The sequence below is a fragment of the Vitis riparia genome, chromosome 8 (genome assembly GCF_004353265.1).
Source record: "Vitis riparia cultivar Riparia Gloire de Montpellier isolate 1030 chromosome 8, EGFV_Vit.rip_1.0, whole genome shotgun sequence".
Classification (NCBI taxonomy): domain Eukaryota; kingdom Viridiplantae; phylum Streptophyta; class Magnoliopsida; order Vitales; family Vitaceae; genus Vitis; species Vitis riparia.
The window spans coordinates 5,904,225-5,923,774 of record NC_048438.1 but is presented as its reverse complement, the minus strand read 5'-3'; the positions used below and the strand labels follow the sequence as shown (position 1 = coordinate 5,923,774).

Here is a 19,550-nt window from a genome sequence, read left to right as displayed (position 1 = left end):
AACTATTTATTGTTTTCTATTATTAAAAATGAAAAATAAAGTATTTTTATATAATTATTTTCACTTATTTTTTTAAATTATTTTAAAAATAATTATATAATAATAAAGAATGATTAAAAAATTAACACTAGATATAAAAATTATTTTTAAAATATATTTACAAATATTAAAAAATGATAAAAATATTTTAGATCCTTAAATAGATTTTTGTTTTACAAAATATTAAAAATTAATTTTAAAACCTATTCTCAAAATTGCCTTTAAAACCGGTTAGTAAATATATCAAAGTGATTTTTTTAAAACATTTTTATTATATAACATATGTATTATCAAACACACTATATAAAAAAATATAATTTAGAAAAAAAAATTATATTCAAATATTAACTCATCTCCATAATACTTAGAATAAAAGAATTTATAAAAGTGTTATAATTAAGCTAAAATTGTTTTGTTGCCCGAAATTGTCTCTTTAATATAAAATTTAAGTAATATTAAATGAGAGAGAGAGAAAATATCTATGAAGTGTTTAATCAAAACTAAAGGATGTTAAAAAGCTTCATGGGAATTTAAAGAGGATTAGTTGTACTCAACCTTAAAAAGAATGCTGACAAGGACCAACCATGAGTGACAAGGACTGCTCTATGGCACATATAATCGCGTTGGTAAGACTTGTTATAATCATCCAACATTAAAAAAAACAAAAGAAAAGTTTTAGTGAAGCATTAATCCACTATAAATACTTTAATTGCTTTGATGGGTAAAGTTGACAAAGCTGCCCTCTAACTGTTGTATTCTAATGTTTGTAATAAATGGAGAAGCACGAAGCCCAATGCTCCCGGCATCCACTTCAGTCGCTAAAATCCAAGGGCCACAGGTTGACTTCCCCTTGAAATCACCCCAACTAAAGTACACAACCACATACTTAAAACTACCAAGGGTAATAATAGCTTCTCATTTCTCCTCTCATCATCCTCCACTTCAAAATCTTTTATTTTTTAGTTTCTAATGTCTCATAATAATTCCATTTCAATAAACCATAAATCACTTTTTAAAATATAGTTTTTTTATTTCAAATTCAATGTCACGCCCTCTCTCTTCAAATGACCATTTCTTAAGATTATGTTAAAGAGTAGGAACACATATGTAACAAATAGGAATGATCAAAACGATAGACCAAAGAAGAAACATGAACGAGTAATTATTTTTTAAAAATAAAAAAATAAAAAATTATTATATTTATATATTTAAAATAGTAGGGCCATGAACAACTTTGTAGGGACAAGGGTAGACATAGTTGGGAGAAATAAATGTGTGCTGTGAGGCTTGAGCTTATGATATCTTAACAATCAAGACTTTGATATCATCTTTTAAGTTATTAATTTAATTAAAAATCTTAAATTGTTAGATATTTATATCTCCTAAATAATTTTATCTGAAAAAGGGCATTGGATGTGGGATGGTGGGCATGGAATGGAGTAAGAAAGGAGCAGACCAGGGTCCAATTGCAACTGTCCGAGCTCACTCTAAAGCAACAGCAATAATGGACTTACTATATAGAGGGCATAGACACTGAGCATTTCCTTTACTGGCATGTGCCCTTATAGTTTATCAGGCCACCTGATGAGTGAAAAATGGAAATAAAAATGCAAGTTTCCATAAGAAGCCATAGAGCGAATTTTAAAATGGAGATGGAAATGAAATCCCGAAGTGGAGAAAGAAAGCGGTTTTATATAAAGTTTTTATCTTTTCTGGTATTTTCTACTTTGGAAATAGTACAAAGGCGAGCATGAAAACAAGACCCCATTGGTTGTTGCCTAGTAGTTCTGTTGCTCTTATAGGGTATACGCATTCCTTGGATCTTCTCTCTCTTCCTCTCTCTCTCTCTGTTGCTTGAAAGTGTTCCGACACAGCTCCTACCAAATGGGGTTTCTTCTCCGTGCAGTCTAGGATTCCAAGCTGCTTCAGGTACTCTCTTGTCTGTACTTTTTTCTCTTGCTTCTTCGTATGGGTGAGTTGCTGGGTCTTATCAGCATCTGCACTCCTTTTTCACTTTGTGCCTCTACTCTTTCCCCTTTTCCGTTTGTGGTTTTGGTTTCTGCTGATATCATTTGCGCTATCTTTCTGGGTTTTGTCCCCTCACTTTGTTTGTCAGGTTGTTTGAGTGCTTGTCTGTGCCATGTGAACTGCTCTTTTCACGTGGGTAGCTAGAATTTTCCAATTTTTTGAATATTTTGTTTCAAATTGTTGGTGGTCTCAAGTTTGGGTGGTTTTAACATCTGGGTGTTTAAAACTTTCTTCTCAATAATTTTTATGTAATTTATTTTGTTCAAACTGGTTTCTTGAACATCTTTGGTGGAAATCAATGAATTGCTTTTTTTCTTCATTTTTCCCCTTTGCTGGACGTGAATTGAGCAAAATTGTAATGGGAAATTTTGTTGTAAATTCAAAATTGCAGGAGTTAGACTGAAGAATAGAGAGAAAGCTAGTTATAAATTGTTGCCAGGAGTGGTGTAGAGGGTATATATGACAATGCAAACCACCTATTTCAAGGAACATGCGGGAAGTGCCCATAATCCCACTGGGCAATTATCGTCCGCTGCAGCAGTGCCTTGGTGGAGTGGGCTTGGATCTCAATCAGTTTATGAGGAATCTTTTGCTCAATTGAAGTCTTTATCAATGGAACATCCCGGTAAAGGAGACCAACTCACTGCCATTAAACAAGTGGAGCTGGGTGCAGAAGATGGAACTGACAAGGGGAATTCCACTCAGTTCACTATATTTTCCGGTATGTCCTCCCTCATGCTCATTGATGCCATTTTAGAGGATTGTTTTTTTGTTGGATTTGTCATGTACTGTTATTTAGGGCTATGACTATGAGTATAGCTTTAAAAACTCTGAAGTTTGTCTGCATGGAGATATGGTAGTGACTAGTTGTCTCTTGCACTATAAAGATCCACCATGTTTCTTTAATAGCATGTAGAATTTGTCCAGAATCCAATGGTAGGATGAGAATATAACTTACTGGAGCTACATTACATTTACAAAGGAAATATAGAGATCTACTGGTAGCAAGTTTGTTTAGTACAAGTGTTGGCAGATAGGAGATGATCCAAATCCTTGGTTTAATTTCTCCCTCCATTTCTTTCTTGCTTGTTACTTGATGGCATCAAAGAAACTTGGAAATCTTTAAGGAATGAGTTGCTTGTGGTGATAATAATATCATAGATTGATTCTTGTTCAGTCTTTGAACTATGAAGATATGGATAAACTTATTGTTAGATCCAATTCAGTTGGTGGGAAGCTGCCCTGCTTTGGAAGGTTAGAAGCAATATGAGAGCTTAATGCTGAAAGATATCATAGCAGTGACTCAGAGTATGTTTTGATGAAGAGATGTGTTGGCCTGTATATCAATTTTGCTCACTTACTTTTAATTGGGGAAGAAAAAGCCTAGATGGATGGACTAAATTTGACAATTATTGTGGAATAACCTATTTTTGTTAACATGAATGAATTATAAATGTACTTGTTTCTAACACTTAGTTGGGTGTAAATAAACTTGGAATTTATTAATTGGATTTAGCTGCTCTTATTTGATAGGCCCATATATTACAAACTAGAAGGGAGTATGTGTATGTGGGACAGGTATTATGGAATAACCAACCATAAAAACATTATCTATACAGTTACCTTATAGGTACAGGCTGTGGACTCAAAACTCAACAGTTCCTGAAAATGGCTACCCAGAGTGAGAGCAGAAAATTGTTAACTGGTATGTGGTAACTAGGTCAACATGAAAACCCTGAATTAAGGACATCAGTCGCATGGCTAGGGAGTAGACTATTTTATCATACATACTATTCTGTTAAAGAGAAGTCATTTTGCTACTTCTGTATAACCAATATTGTTGTCCTTCAAAGACAGACGGGTAGCCATGTAAATCTGTCTACAGTTTGTGTCACCATGCTTTAAATAGACACACTGTGTCCATGCTGCATGTGGTGATCATTTAACCATCATTTAGTACTAGTTTTTTACCTGCTGAAGCTTCTCCCCCCTCCCTCCCTCTACCTTCCTATATTGGCTCTTAAGAAGCTTGGCATGGTTAAGGCTAAAGCTTATTGCACTAAAACTCCAAATGAACAATTGCCTGATTACTGATACTATGCAGTCTGTCAAAAGGAAAGAAATACAGACTTGAACATGTGATCTCTTAACTATTCTCTCATCATTCAGACCAACTGAGTGTTTCTTTACTTGATATTTGAGACAAAAAAAAAAAGGAATTTGATATTTTTGTCTTACTATATGTTGCATTAAACTTTTGATCCCTTTTTAGGAGACTAGTGTTCTTGGTCTCTTGAATATTTTCGATTAAGCCTACCTGAGATGAAACTAATATGGTATCTGAGTCAAAACACTGGCATGGAAGATATGCTAGCACAATCTGATTGGGAGTTACCAAGGTGCATGGGAATAAGACTATCCAATTCAAGCATGTTGTGAGTGTAATGGAAAACTTTGAGGTTCAACCTCTGCAGTATATCAATAATTAGGATGTCACAGTTGCCCTCCCCCCACAAAATAACGGAAAGGGAACAAGTTTGGATGCCAACTAAGGTAGTGGGTTAAATTTCTATCTTCACCTCTGAAATAAAAAGGAAAACATATGTCTAACAAGGAGTTGAAATTAAGAAGACAAGCTTCTTAACAGCAAATAGTTAAACCATTAAAGTGGTCCAAGTACCACCACACTGATAAAACTCTAGAACCATTCCCATTTATTTATTTTCAATAATTCCTGAAATCCTCTCAATTAGGCTACCACTTAGTGTTCCATAGTACAATGAACAAGAAAGGTGACAATGGATTGGCGTGAAGCAAACCCCTGGAACTATAAAGAATCTGGGTGGAGATTTGTTGATTAGGACATAAGAACCAGAGTGAAGAAATGCAGGCTTTCACCTGACTAACCCATCTATTCCCATACCTCATATGGGAAGCAGATACAAGAAAAATCTAATTGACATGATGATAAGTTTTATTATATATATATAACCACCTTGCACGCTTCTTCTGGAATTCCACATTTCAACCATGAAATTACTGCCTCATCAGCTAGCAATGCTGCATCCAGATATGATGGTCTTCTACAAAAGCATTCTGAGATTTTAAGGTTATTTTACTAATTACATTTATAATTCTTAGAGCTAGAAAATTAGCAATTGTACACACTTCCACCAAGCCAATAGGTCGGAAATGTTTCAGTTCCCCACATCTCCCATTTGGAACCGACAGCATGAAAATATCATTCAAATTCCTCTCAAGACCTTCCTGAAACATGGAATGGGGGCTTCAAAACCAAGTCACTCTTCAGAGTTGCCCAATTCTAGAGCAAAATGGCCAAAGTAAAGGCATCTGGACCAGCGGCTTTATCTCCATTCAACTTACTTAGGTAATTTATTCACTGGCTAGTTGAAAAGACTTTTGAAGTGGTTAGGACTCCCTTTATATCATTTTCTTCCATCTGCTTAGCATGCTGGGGGAAAAAAATGAGCTCTTGTTGCAAATTGCTTCTGAGGATGCCTTGTATGAACCCTGATTTTTAATTAGTCAACATTTTTGGCGAGGAATGTCATCCTTAGACTTGGGAGAAGATGAAATCATCATCCAGGATTGAGATGTAGTAGCCTGTGAAATGAAAATAATTTGACAAATAAGTAGGTTGATGGGACGAAAGTGACTCCTAAGGAACCTAGAGCAATCAGTTTATTAATGATGTGATTGGCCGGGTGATGTTATGAAAGAATGAATGAACTTAAATTGTGTTGGATGGATTAGTGGTTATATTTGTGTTTATATTTCATCTTTCATGGCTTCAGACTTCCTACAAGGACAAGTTGGTGATGCTGATAATAGGTGAGATGAGGCAGAATGATGCTAGAAAAAAGTTAGCATTCAATGTGTGCTCTTGGTTGCCACAGATTCTCTCTCTGTTAGTCCCCACCTGATGAGAAAATGAGCCAAAAATTTCAGGAGAGTAAACAATTTTTTGCTGTTTGATGATTTTTCTTTCCTTGTAGATTTAATCGAAAACCTCTTTATCAAGCAACATTTAACACTAGGATGGAAATTTCTGAACCTGTAAAGTTTGCTAAATTTAGCTGATTCATGGTCATAAAGGTAGCTATTGCAAGCAGTTTCTGATGCTGAACTAATCTATACAAAAATATGCATATACAAATTATTTCTATGCCAGAGCCTTTAAGTTTGATTATGATTAATTGACTGGTTTTTCTTCAGGTGAATGCAAAAATTCAGAGGATGCACAAAAGCCTCAGCCACTCCAGGCAACCATCTCTATGCAATCAACTATCCCAGAATATCAAACTCGTTTTGACCTTGGATTTGGTCAGCCCATGGTAAAGTTTTTTCACAATCAACTCATTACCCAAAGTGACTGAATGCTTATTGTTTCTTCTTGGTTTCTGAACCACAAAACTGTAGGTCTGTGTGAAGTATCCTTATGCGGATCAATGTTATGGAGTCTTCTCAGCTTATGGACATCAAGTTATGGTTGTTCATCTCTCTTTCCTTCTAACTCATAAAATGATGGGAAAACAAATTATAATTATATTGTCTACTCAAAGTTCTTGTTGTACTGTGAATCATCTTACATCTGGGGTCTTTTTTGTTAGTATTTTGTCTAATTGAAATTCTTCTCTTTTTTCTCTTTCTTACTTTGGGGTTAGAACCCATGCTCACGTATTTGAATGGAAAAATGTGCTATACAATAGTTTAAGGGTAAAGTTATATGGTTGATTTTTGCTGTGAAGCAGTCCCATTTTTTCTTTGAAATCTAATGTCTGGAAAAGGAATTTGAATTTATAAGTTTTAATTCACAATTGTGAAGAGTATCAGTTGTTGAAATTGAATATCAGTTAAATACACTCATTCAAATTGCATATGAATTTACACCTGGAAAAATATATGGATATTTGAGGATTCTCTTCTAGTTAGTTAAGTTTGCACTACTTTTAATAGGGAGACAAGAAAGATATATGATTAAAAAAGGTGCCCAGAAAAAATGAGGTGCAACCATGGTACTTGGAAGGAACAGCCAACACCCAAAAGAATCAATAAGGAAGATGGGGTAGGACAGAAAAGACTGATCCAACCCATAGAAGAGAAAACACACTATATCAGCTGCTGCCACTTCTTTATTGGAGGAAATGTTGACCAAATACATATATTGGCCCTTGAATGTAGACTCCCCCATATCTAACATTTCATCAAAAGCTTGTTTTTTGTTAGATTGTATGGAGATGATGGTTAGAGAATGGAAATTGTTTCATCCTTCTCTAATAGCCTTCTAAAGCCCCCAAAGCAAAATCTACCCTACTCTCTCTAGAATACCAGCCTCCTTCCTCCTCAGCAAACTTGCCCAAAATGACCTTCCTCTACAATCTACCGCTCTCAGTGGCGAATCTCCATAAACCAGTTCTGTAGCAAAGCCTTATTAAGGATGAGCAGGCTCCTACATAGTTGACCAATTTACCAAGCACATTTTTCTTTCAGGAACCCTACTCCCCACTGAAACTATCTATAGAATTTCTTGAGTCTGTTATAATTGATACTGGCATTAAAAAGGTAGAACATAACCTAGACTGGTAAACAGGATAGAGACAATTAGTGTCAAACAACCTCCTTTAGGGAGATATTACCTCTTCCAAGTGGCAAGCCTGTTCTTGAAGTATTCCTCAATTTCACATCAATTTCTACTCAAGTATTTAGAAATGACATATCCCCATATTCCAGCAGAGATGCTAGAACCTCTCACATTCTCTGCATTCCCAATAGAAATAAGTTGCTCTTTTTAAAATTAATTTTTAGGCTAAAGATTGCTCCCTCCCACAAGAAAGGGGAAAAAAATAATATCAAACAAACAAGATCAAAACAAAAGATGAAGAATGCACTTAAATTGTAACCATTTCCAAGTTATGCCCATTCCATCCCCTGGCTTAGGACCATGTATACCCAAATGTTTAGTTAGAAACAAGATGTTGTATTTGAAATGTACTGTCAGGTCCCACAATATAAAATCCTGCACTAGTAATCTCTAAATGCTTTGTATTAATTGTGATCCCAGGTGATGAATTCAGCTCAGGGTTCAGTTTGTCCCAGCCCATGGACCCACACATGGAGTTTTCATATTTTCTTACATAAGTACAGCAGAGAATGACCTATATAAATCCCAAATATTCCACAACTACTCACTTTGAGCATAGGACAAATAAGAGGCCATAAAAGACAAAGGGAGTAGCTCAACAAAGATACTTCATTGTGATAAGGGTTTTTATATCTCTGTGGCATTTTCTATATGCATCATATGGACATCTTTTGTTTATCCTATTTATCACCTGTGATTGGCTACAACTCTTAAGTCTAGGAACAGATTCTGATTTACATTCTTCCCCTTTTACAATGAATTAGGGACGTATCATGCTGCCTCTAAGCTTGACAACAGATGATGGACCAATATATGTAAATGCTAAGCAGTATCATGGAATCATTCGGCGACGGCAGTCCCGTGCAAAGGCAGAACTGGAGAATAAACTGACAAGGGCTCGCAAGGTATAATTCCTTAATTCAGTATTATCTTGAGAGGAAACATAATATAAGTTAGTTTTGTTGTAGGCTATATGGGAAATAACTTTTTCTTCTTTACTTGCCCCATGCCTGGAGCTCATTCTATTGAAGCTTGCAATTTAAGGCCCATCTTTGAAGGGTTTCTCTATAAAACATAGCCTAAAGTCTGTCCCATCAAATTTTCTATTGGCCATCCACCAGACCCAGTAACATACATAAGGATCTCAGGTTTTGGTTTTGGGATCATTTAATTCAGTTTGCCAATTGGATTTTAAGTTGAATGTATTGAATATTAAAATTCGGTACCTTGGATCCTTATTATGGTTTTAAATTTCTACAAAATTTCCACCTATCAAAAAAAAATTCTACAAAATTTCCAAAAATTTCAAGTCTTCATTCCACTTTTAAGCCAACTAAATTTTGATTTTTTTTCATAAATTTTAGTCTTTTAAAATATATTTGATTATTTAGGATTTCATATTGTCCTTTTATCAAAATTTGAACCTCTTTTTTTTTTTTTGGTTTCTCTTGAAATGGAAATTCAACTTCTCCTATTTGAATGATTTATTTCTGGTTTTTGTTCCACAGCCATATATGCATGAATCACGCCATCTCCATGCAATGCGTCGACCAAGGGGGTGTGGTGGCCGTTTTTTGAAAAAGAATCTGAATGGTGGGAAGTGTGGAACTGACATGAAAAAGGTTGCTAACAGGCAACTTTCTCAGCCTACTGGATCTCAGATTTCTGAAGTTTTGCAATCTGATGGTGGAAATATGAACTCACCAAAGGAAGCAAATGGCAACCTGTCAAAACTTTTGGGATCAGAGGTGACTAGTATGTATTCAAGGCGATATCTCCATCAGTTCCCTGTCAATAATGTTCAAGCATCTGTTGACACTCTTGTTGACATGATGGACAGAGGACATGGTATAGTTATGCCCAGTAAGTGGGTTGCAGCAGCAGATAACCGCTGCAACCCCAAAGCTTAATAGCAAGGAAGACTGTGGGCTTGGTGTTAGGTTTCTAGCACCAAACCCCATCCTTGCTGCAACCAAATAGAGAGCTCTGTTGCATTTGCTGTTATGGTTTTTGCAACAGGTTTCAATTCAAAAGTTTGCTCCATCAGTACTTGGTTGCTCTTTGAATGGTAATTCATCCTTGGCTCAGTGGCACTAAGTTCTTCCTCACCACTCAGTGGTAAAGAGGCTATCTTAGTGCCCCCTATAAAAATAACTAGACTACTATAAGTGGGTTTGTCCTATTGACTGAATAAGAGCATGAACTCTGGATATCCATGTTTGTGATCCTAAAAATGCTGAGGTTTGGTGTGGTTGAAGTTACTATCTACTGTGTGAATTTCTGTCTTTTTTTAGTGAAGCAGCATCTTTGTAGAACCTTTTGTTTGTGGTTGTACTCAGTAACTTTGTCTGCATAATGCATCCCTGCTGCTCACTGTTTGCAGATTATAAAAAACTTTTTGTGCATAGGCAGGCAATTGATCATAGCCAGGGCTTTTTTTTTTTAACTTACTAATTATGGTTGTGGGGCCAGTTTATTGAGTCACTGTTTGAAGTTCACAGTGAAGGAGGGATGCCTGTGGAATCTTCCTAGAAAAATAGAGCAGGGAAAGTAACACATCTTAGCTTTCCATCCTGACTACAACAGTGATCCTCAAGCAAATGTGCAGAGTTGATGTTATCACCATGTTAATTTTTTTTAAATAAGCTTTGTCGTTACTTGACTAGGGTTGGTATCATTATGCTTTAAAGCAAGAAGCCCTCTTCTATATCTTTTCTTTTGTTAGATAAAGTAGAGCTCAAATTAAACTTGTTAGCTATTATTATGAATATTGTTTGTAGGATGACTTCTAAGGCATGGAGTTGGAAGTTGTCACAAGCATGAAATTTACCTTCAATTTTTCGTGTTGTGTGGCCCTTAGAAGCCCTCAACTCTTTACAAGCTCCACATGAGACACAAGCAACAACCCCCCAACTAGCATTAACTCTCAAGCAATTACAAGAAAATTACCAAGGTCTTTTCTGAATAAGACTTCACAACTTTCGCTAGTGGGAAGGCTTGATAAAACACATTACATGAAGGCAATAATTACACTCATGTTCTAGGAATCAACCCACTAACACAAACCACATTTTAGGTAGTGGGTCAGCTCATGCTTCAGTGTAAACACATTACAATTGCATTCCATACTCCTGCTTTTGTTAGATTTCACAATAGTTACATTGTTTGCTTTTGCTCATACGACCTGTACCATGCTCAAGAGCCCACTCTCTTGTTTATGCCACATTTTTTTGTTCTTATTGTACCATTGCATTCTACTGATTCCATCATAGTAGAAAATCACTTGGCTTGTGCCATGTGTCAAATGTTTTGCAACCCTCATCCTAGGTGTGATTTCCTTGATGCACTAACATCCCCTTGCTTAAGCTTCTCCCGATGTCAAAAGTGTCACATCCTTATATCTCTTGATGTCATGTGCTTGTTATGCCTACAACCTGCTTGGTGTTTCACCAACGTCAAGTGCTACATTATGTTGAGACCATGCGTGTCATTCAACCCACTAATGTATGTATAGAGGTTTCCATGTATGCCAACCCTCCTCTTAGTCCACACCCTTGCTGCAACATGGCCTATGCAAAAGTCTTTAATAAGGGTAAATTTATAATTTAGAAAATAATTAATTAAATAAATTTAATAAGGGTAGAAAAGTCTTTTCGTTTTTAAAAGCCTTAGGTATAAATTAAAATTTTCTTATCTCCTTTATTCAAAAAACCTTTTTTTACAAAGATCAGAAATATCAGAGAGTATAGGGTTGGAGATTTTGAGGTTTAGGGTTTGAAGATCAATTTTTTATGTAAGATTTTAATAATCGGATTAGTATTTTATATTCGTTAATTAAATTTGGATACTTTAGAAATTCCAATCTAAATTAGGGTTTGTTTATTTAAATTTTTTTAGATCAAAAGATTGGAAATTTATGAATGCAGATTAATTTATTGATGAAAATTGGAAAATTTAGATGTGGCGGCTGACAACAACATTAGGGAGTCCGAAGACGTCGTCGAGGGTCTTGGGAAGACTTATCTTTTCTCTTTAGCAACCCACCCACCTTGGAAACGGCTCAGTTGGAGGTGGGGTCCAACGACTCAGCTAGAGGTAGGGTCCAACGACCGAAAGAGCATCACACGTTGCGTCGTGTCCGATGCACCCTCAATGGGCCCTGAAAATCCAAAGGATTGAGTGCCTCCCATCCCTGATTATACTCATAACTACATCAAGTCTCCAAGGTGAACAACCTCGTAGGCTTGCTTTGAGCACTCTTGTTTCTTCAAAGTAACAACATAAGAGGCACAACCCATAATTGAATGGAAAATAAATAAATGAAAAATTAGTGGAAGATGAGAAATTTTAGATTTAGAAAATAAATCAATAAATCATTTGTGGAGGCTTTAGATTGAAAAAAATAAATAATAAAAAATAAATTAAATTAATAATAAGAAGGATTGCATGTTTTTGGATTTTGGAATTTGAGGAACTATGTCGAGCGGTAATTTGAGAAAATAATAATAATAATAAAAATAAAGAAAAGAAGAACGAATGTGTGCGGATTGTTGAGTGAAAAAAAAAAATCAATATGCAACCGTGAGGCGGTAGGGTGGTGGTTTGTATGTTTGAGGGTGGAATAAATTAAAATAATAATAATAATAGCTATAGTTGGTGGCTTGGAGTAATGGTGTTGTAGGTAATTGAAAAAAATATAATATATATAATATGGGTGAAATGATGAAATTGTGGTTAAGTAAATAATAATAATATGTACAAGTTTTAATCTAATTTAAGTATATATAAAAAAATAAATAGTTAGGATAAAATATGAATTTTATAAAAAATTGGAAACTTATTAAATTAATTTATTATTGTTTAGGAAGTTGAAAATAATATTATCTCTTATACTGTTAACATAGGAAATTAATTAGAATTATTGAAAACTATATAAAATATTGTTAGGATTGTCAAATTTATATCTCTAGATAAATAATCAATAATAAATGTTGTTTATGATTTATGTTAGGTAAGGAGTAATTTTTTCAAACTAAATTCTTTAATATTTTGAGTGCTTTTACAAAGTAAGGGAAATTCATGTAGATTTTGTAAAATAAATTATTTTCTTTTTATATTGTATTTTAAAATATGTAAAAATATTATTTTTATTTCCATGCATGGATCAAATATATGTTTTGCATGAAAAATATGTTTGAGCATTTTCTTTGTTTATGAAAAATGAAAATTGTGGAGATATAATATTTTCTTTTATAAGTTTGAATTTATGAAATGAAGTGTTTGACTCTGGTTTTTATGACCTTAGTAAACGAATTATAATTGTTGACATTTTTATAACCTTAGTCAACGAGTTATAATTGTTGACATATTCAGTCATAGTCAACGGGTTATAATTATTGACATTTTTATGGCCTTAGCCAACGGATTATAATTATTGACATATTCAATCCTAGTTAATAGGTTACAATAGTTGACCTTATGACCTTAATCAACATGTTATAATTGTTGACGTTTGGTTTTGTTCACCTTAAATGAAACAAATTTGAAACTAGTCACTCATTTGTGGAGTCTCACCTAATTGGGCACCATTTATTATTCAACAACCAAAATAAAGATATTTTGAATGTATTTGATTTGGTTTTGATGTGAAATTATTTTGAAATAGATATGAGAAAGTTTTGTTGAAAAGTTTTGAATATATTAGCATGTTTAACTTAAAAGTTTTTATGAAAATGAATATATGTTATGTCTCCTATTAGTAATTATAATTAAAATAGTTGATTCATGAAATTGTATTAATGTTCCTTATTGACTTTTAAACTTATGCCCTTTTGTTGATAATTTTTTAGGTACTCTCAGTTCAAGTGAAAAGTAATGGCTAGATTGATGAATTTTTATTTATTAGGATTTTGGTTCAAACTTTATTTTGGACATTGTTTAAATATTAAAATTTAATTCACGTTTGAATTATTTGAGTTTGGAGTTCTTTGGACAATAACACTTAGATTGATGTGTTGGTTTTTAAAGTTAAGAATTAAGGATTATAGAATTTATTTATTTTACTATTCTGAACAAAAATTTGGTAATTGGTAATTTCAAGTTACAAGATGAATATTGTGTCGTTTTCACTTTGAGTCTTGAGTTTGAGGTACGAAATGATCATCATGCCCTTGAAATGGGTTTTGGGACGTGACATATTAGACATACAAAACCTTTGTCCTAAATGAATACAGTTGATGCTGACAAAAGGCTTATTTTTTGAAATGAAGCATACTACTTATAAAAGCATTGTTATGTCAATGAAAGCTATAATTTGATTTGTTGGTATAATACCGTAAAAGATAAAAGGTACATGAAGTCAACATGATCCGGTCAATCATGGTTACACCCACAAATATAAGAGAATTAATCCATTATAATTTATACCATAGAAAAATTACAAAGGAACAATAAAGTAGATACAACTCTTGAGTTTCAAAACAATATCAAGCTTCCCGCTCTTAGTGTTATCTCAAGTTCAACTTACTATAAATTTTATATGTTTATTTTCGTTTTGTCACCTATTCTTTCAAATATTTTACAAGAACATTTTAAATAATTTTCTTGCTCAATAAATATATCTAATTTTTACAAGGAAATATTAATATTGTTGAAATCCAAAAAAAAAAAAAAAAAAAACAGATTCAAAGAGAAAAAGAGAAAAGAAAATTTAGGATTTCTCATTATGAATTCTCTTTCAAATAGGTACAATATAATAAAAGAAAATAAAAATTAATTTACCCTTATTTCTAAAAGAAAAAAAAAATTCAATATAGCAATTCTAAATAAATAAGAGATATAGTAACTAAATATATTAATAATTTCTAATAAATATATTTGTTTTGACTATGTACTTAGACATGATTGACAAATGTTTTTTTTTTTTAACACAAATACAATAATTAAAAATTAAAAATTTTAAAAATCCCATTCTCCCGATAATATTTAAAACTATTCCAAATGAAATCCACATGAAAATTTGTCTTTTTAAAAGACAAGTTCCAAAGAAAAAAATCAGTTTGCTTTTTACACTAAACCAAATATAAACTTATTTTTTGAAAAGGCTTTAATATAATATTTGAAAAAAAAAAATCCCTTTGGCAAACACACATGCATGTATTTTAGACTAATATTTTAGTTTATAACTATGTTGATGACCAAGAAAAAAAAAACAGCTTTACCCATTTGGTTTGGCCTCATAATCTTTCCTTTGAGCAAAATCAACAACAAAAATAACATGTTCACATAAAACAAAGATTGAAAGAGAGGTAGCTAGTCATGTGCTTTGCTTGCATGTTAAAATGAAGTCTATATAATAATGCAAAAAGTCATCTTAAAACCCCAACAATGAAAAAGGAAAACGCAGTACTAGTAAAAGAAGCAAGGAAAGGCCAAAGAAAATGAGAAATATGACTAGAATAACCTTTGTCATCCTCTCTGTACTTTTGCTGGCTAGCTTGTCGTCAACCTCAAATTTTGTCCTAGGAAAGGTCCATGTTAGGGTGATGAACAGGTTGGGACATGGTAGGAGCATGCAGATCCACTGCCAGTCTCAGGATGATGATCTTGGCTGTCTCACAGTCCCTGATGGCCGGGAGATTGAATGGAAATTCTATGTGAACTTTTGGGGCACAACCCTTTTTTACTGCGCTGTGCAGTGGAATGGCTCAGTATGGCATCATTTTGATGCTTATTCATACAAACGAGATGATAATAGATGTGAAGCACGATGCAACTGGATGATATCAGAGGATGGTAGATTATTTGGTTTTAACCAGAAGCATGGAACATGGGATGTAGTGCAATTTCAAGATGCACAATGAAGGACATGTGATAGTCTGGCTGAGGTTGAAGAGGACAACCAGTTGATGGACAAAAATGGAGGGAGAGCTAGTTTTTTAACCTTTTTCATTCCTCTTCTTCATTTTTCTCCTCTACTAGATAATGCTATTCTCATCACCCTTGATTTTATATGCAAATTAATTAATTATTGATCAAATTTTTAGATGCCTTACATATATATTAGCCTTGATTTCCTTTTGCTTAATGGGTCTTTATGTTTGGCAAGTTTTGGCAATTGGGATTTGGGTTTGGAAGAATTAAAAATAACAGGTGACAATGCACTTCTGCAACTCCATGAAGACCAGCACAGCCATGAGCCATCTCCATGACAAAGGAGACCCTTTTCTTCTCCTGGGTGGCATGAATTTTAAAAAGGAAATTCTCACTTGTTAACAAACAATATTGGTGACTGAATTTTGATCAAGACGCTTGTTTGATCCTCTCATTAGAGATTGGCCAGGCAGCATACGATCATATGACCCACTTTTGTAAAATCAGTTTTAAGAGGAGATCTAAACTATTCAACTATCCACTTATTTTAATCGACATCATCTTAGAATTATGTTAGAAGCATTTTCCTCTTTAACAAACGCCATAAATTGTTGTATACCTAAAAAGAGGCTCCTCTAATAGGCTAAAGGATTAAATTTTTTGGAAATTTCCATATATATTATGACAAAAAATTTCAACAATTTATTGTGATCTCTAGTATGGAGAAAGTTTGATCTTCTCTGATTTGGCTACTTGCCCTTATTGTGTATACTTGCATGTACTTAAAGTAACATTATGATATATCTATATGCAAATAAATTAATTTTAATTGCCTTATTTTCAAATTTAATTTAACTTTTCATTAAAAATATAAAATCATCATAATAATTAATTTAATAATTTTTTATATGCTATTTATAATAATTAAATATAAGAAAAATATAAAATTATAAATATTATATATATATATAACATTTTTTTTCATCTTATTAATATTTTTTTGTCCAAATTTCCATACAATTTGGATATATTTCGATATTTCGGTAAACTCCAATCACTAATATTCTCATAAATTTCTAACAATCTACTTGAACAAAAAATAAAATAAAATTGAAAGAGTGCAATTGGAGCTCAAATCATTTTCCAAACAAAAATATTTTCCTTGATAGCATTTTTCATTAGTAAAATCAATGTGTTAGGTGCAAGTGTAACCAAAACCAAGATCTTCAAGCCCAGGCACGTTGGATGATGGGCCATAGAAAAGCAACCCCCAAGCCTAAATCCAACCTACAACCTTATCCATCATTTTTCCCAGACCATTCATCATTCATTCAAGCATTTCTTTTGCAGTTTTTCCTTCATCCCACATCCATGTCAGCCTCTTCCCTTAACATGGCCGCTGCTGCCGCTGCTGCGGCGGCCTCTTCTTCACCTTCGCTCCGTATTCCCTACAGAATCTCCAAACTCTCTCTCATCCCGATCTCCACCCACTTCCCCTCGATACCCAAACCTCTCAAACTCACTACCCAATCCGCCCACTTCCCACACCACCTCTGCAGAACCACCCAACACCAAGATCCACAACTACAAGAAGAAGAAGAAGAAGAAGAAGAAGAAGAGGAAGAGGAACAACAAGAAGAGGAGGAGGACCCTAAGGTGTCAGACTCAGCTGAAGCCAGCAGGCTATATGTAGGGAACTTGCCATATTCTATGACTTCTTCCCAATTGGGTGAAGTCTTTAATGAAGCTGGTAGTGTTATCTCTGTGGAGGTATAAGCCTTAATATTTTCTATTGGTGTTTGCCTTTTGTTTCTCCAGTGGCGAGTGTAATTTTTTTTGGTTGAATTTTTGTTTTCAGATTGTTTATGATAGAGTTACAGATAGGAGCAGGGGGTTTGCTTTTGTTACAATGGGAAGCGTCCAAGAAGCCAAAGAGGCTATTAGAATGTTTGATGGATCTGTAAGTGCAAATTCTCTTCACATTCTGCAAAAATCATTTACACCCCCACTCTTGAATATGCTATAATATGCTCCATTTTGCCTGGTTGCTTTCTCAAATTACTAGATTTTGTGATAATTTGTGCCCAGAATGTAGCCAGTGTAATTGATTTACTTGTGAATTGCACCTCTACCAGAGGGGTGGCACATTAAGTATTTGTCAATATGTTAATGTTGACCCTGAAGAATCCGATATCTACTAGTGATCAATTCACTTCCCCCTGAATTTCTGTGTTTTTTCTACAAGGTCTTTGATTTTCCTAAATTGATATACAATAGTTCTTGTAGTGTCGAGGTGTTAGATGAGTGTTGTTGGAAGTATATAAGGCTTGGTCTAATTCAATGGCATAGATGCAGCTTACTGGTTCTCTGAATAATCTCGGTACTACTTGTTCCATGCTAATGGAAAATTAGGTACACATTCTTATTGTCAGCTAGCTGATAAACACAGGCATGGGCGACCTCCATCGCCATTACCAGTTGCATTCAATATACAACTTGGAAGATTATCTAAACTGAAAATTGAATTTCAATCTGCTGCCTATTGTTTTGGGGAGGAGTTACAACTTGAAACTCAAATATTGGATGTCTATGTTAAAATTAAACAATAATGATTATGAGATAGACTGCTTATGTGTTTTACCTAGAATATGTCTGAGTGCATACCTTACTCATCCTGATCCTGAAGAGAGGGGTGCCTCTTATCTTCTATAGTAATGAAATTTTTTGCTTTTCTTCGTCTTTTTGAAGTTGTTAATTGTGCTCAAGTTTCTGCATGCCCAAAATTGGAATTGATCTATGGAAATGTAAAAGGAAACTTAAAGAAAAAAAAAGAAGGTTTATTTAGCCTTTTAATCTTCAATTGGAGTTGCATTTTTTCACCTCTAAAATGGAAATAATACTTGAGCTGAGGATAGTTTAGTACTATTTTAATCAAATGGTTGATTAAGTTAATTTAATGTGTTATGGGTGATGATTGTTATTATGGTTTGACAGCAAGTTGGAGGCCGAACAGTGAAGGTTAACTTCCCTGAAGTGCCAAGAGGGGGAGAAAGGGCAGTAATGGGGCCAAAGATTAGAAGCAGCTACAGGGGCTTTGTTGACAGCCCTTACAAGATCTATGCAGGGAACCTCAGCTGGCGTCTCACATCGGAGGGGCTTAGAGATGCTTTTGCTGATCAGCCAGGCCTATTGGGTGCCAAGGTCATCTATGAAAGGGAGTCTGGAAGATCTCGGGGTTTTGGGTTTCTCTCGTTTGCATCTGATGAGAATGCAGAGTCTGCCCTCAATGCAATGAATGAAGTGGTGAGACTGACTGGAAAAATGAAACTTTTGAATGCAAATCTTTCTAACTTGTCTTGGTGTTTTTAGTAATCTGCTTCTATTTCAATATGCAATTAGGAGGTGGAAGGGCGGCCTTTACGATTAAACTTAGCTGCAGTAAGAGCCACTCCTGCCCCTTCTCCAGGACCAGGACTGGAAAGAAATGTTGACAACAGCGAATTGATTTCTAGCATCAGCACGTGACACAAACATGTTTACAGAATGGTGGTTTGGATATGATTTCAAAGGGATATTGCAAAGAAAAACTGCAGCATTTCAGCTTCTGTATGTTGATATCCTTTTTGCTTTTCCGGATGTACCAGTGTTTTCAAATGGGCATATGCAAATCAAAGCAACAAGATGGAGCAGTAAATAGTAGGGGTCTCTTGTTGCATTTTTATTTTTAGCATATGCATGGTATGAATATTTAGACATAAAAGGCTATTTCAATAGCACACTCAGGAAATGACCATTATCAGCCAATTCCATAATGTTCAAAACCGAAAGCTGTAGGACTGCTCACAATATACTGGATTCTTGAATTTCATTGTTTCTTTTAAAGACATTCTGAAGGAGTGGACGAGAATAAGGCCACACAGGTTGTCATGGAAAATATAAGTACCTTTCT

General features: G+C 34.3%; 2 protein-coding genes across 4 annotated transcripts; both read left to right on the top strand.

The window, feature by feature from the left end:
• The first annotated feature begins 1,753 nt into the window (after positions 1-1,753).
• On the top strand, positions 1,754-10,134 carry LOC117919534 (nuclear transcription factor Y subunit A-10-like). Of its 3 annotated transcripts, none has more exons than XM_034836688.1 (6): positions 1,764-1,968; positions 2,459-2,788; positions 6,304-6,422; positions 6,508-6,576; positions 8,494-8,634; positions 9,238-10,134. In XM_034836688.1, exons 2-6 carry the CDS (start codon positions 2,527-2,529, stop codon positions 9,637-9,639), a joined length of 993 nt encoding a protein of 330 aa, XP_034692579.1. In that variant the 5' UTR covers positions 1,764-1,968; positions 2,459-2,526; the 3' UTR covers positions 9,640-10,134. The 3 variants fall into 3 exon arrangements, with proteins under 3 accessions (XP_034692581.1, XP_034692579.1, XP_034692580.1); XM_034836689.1 differs by lacking the exon at positions 1,764-1,968 and adding an exon at positions 2,052-2,199; XM_034836690.1 differs by lacking the exon at positions 6,508-6,576 and having other exon boundaries at positions 1,754-1,968.
• Positions 10,135-16,897: 6,763 nt separating this feature from the next.
• On the top strand, positions 16,898-19,483 carry LOC117920263 (33 kDa ribonucleoprotein, chloroplastic). The gene is made up of 4 exons (XM_034837695.1): positions 16,898-17,371; positions 17,460-17,561; positions 18,596-18,904; positions 19,001-19,483. Exons 1-4 carry the CDS (start codon positions 16,973-16,975, stop codon positions 19,124-19,126), a joined length of 936 nt encoding a protein of 311 aa, XP_034693586.1. The 5' UTR covers positions 16,898-16,972; the 3' UTR covers positions 19,127-19,483.
• The last annotated feature ends 67 nt before the right edge of the window (positions 19,484-19,550 follow it).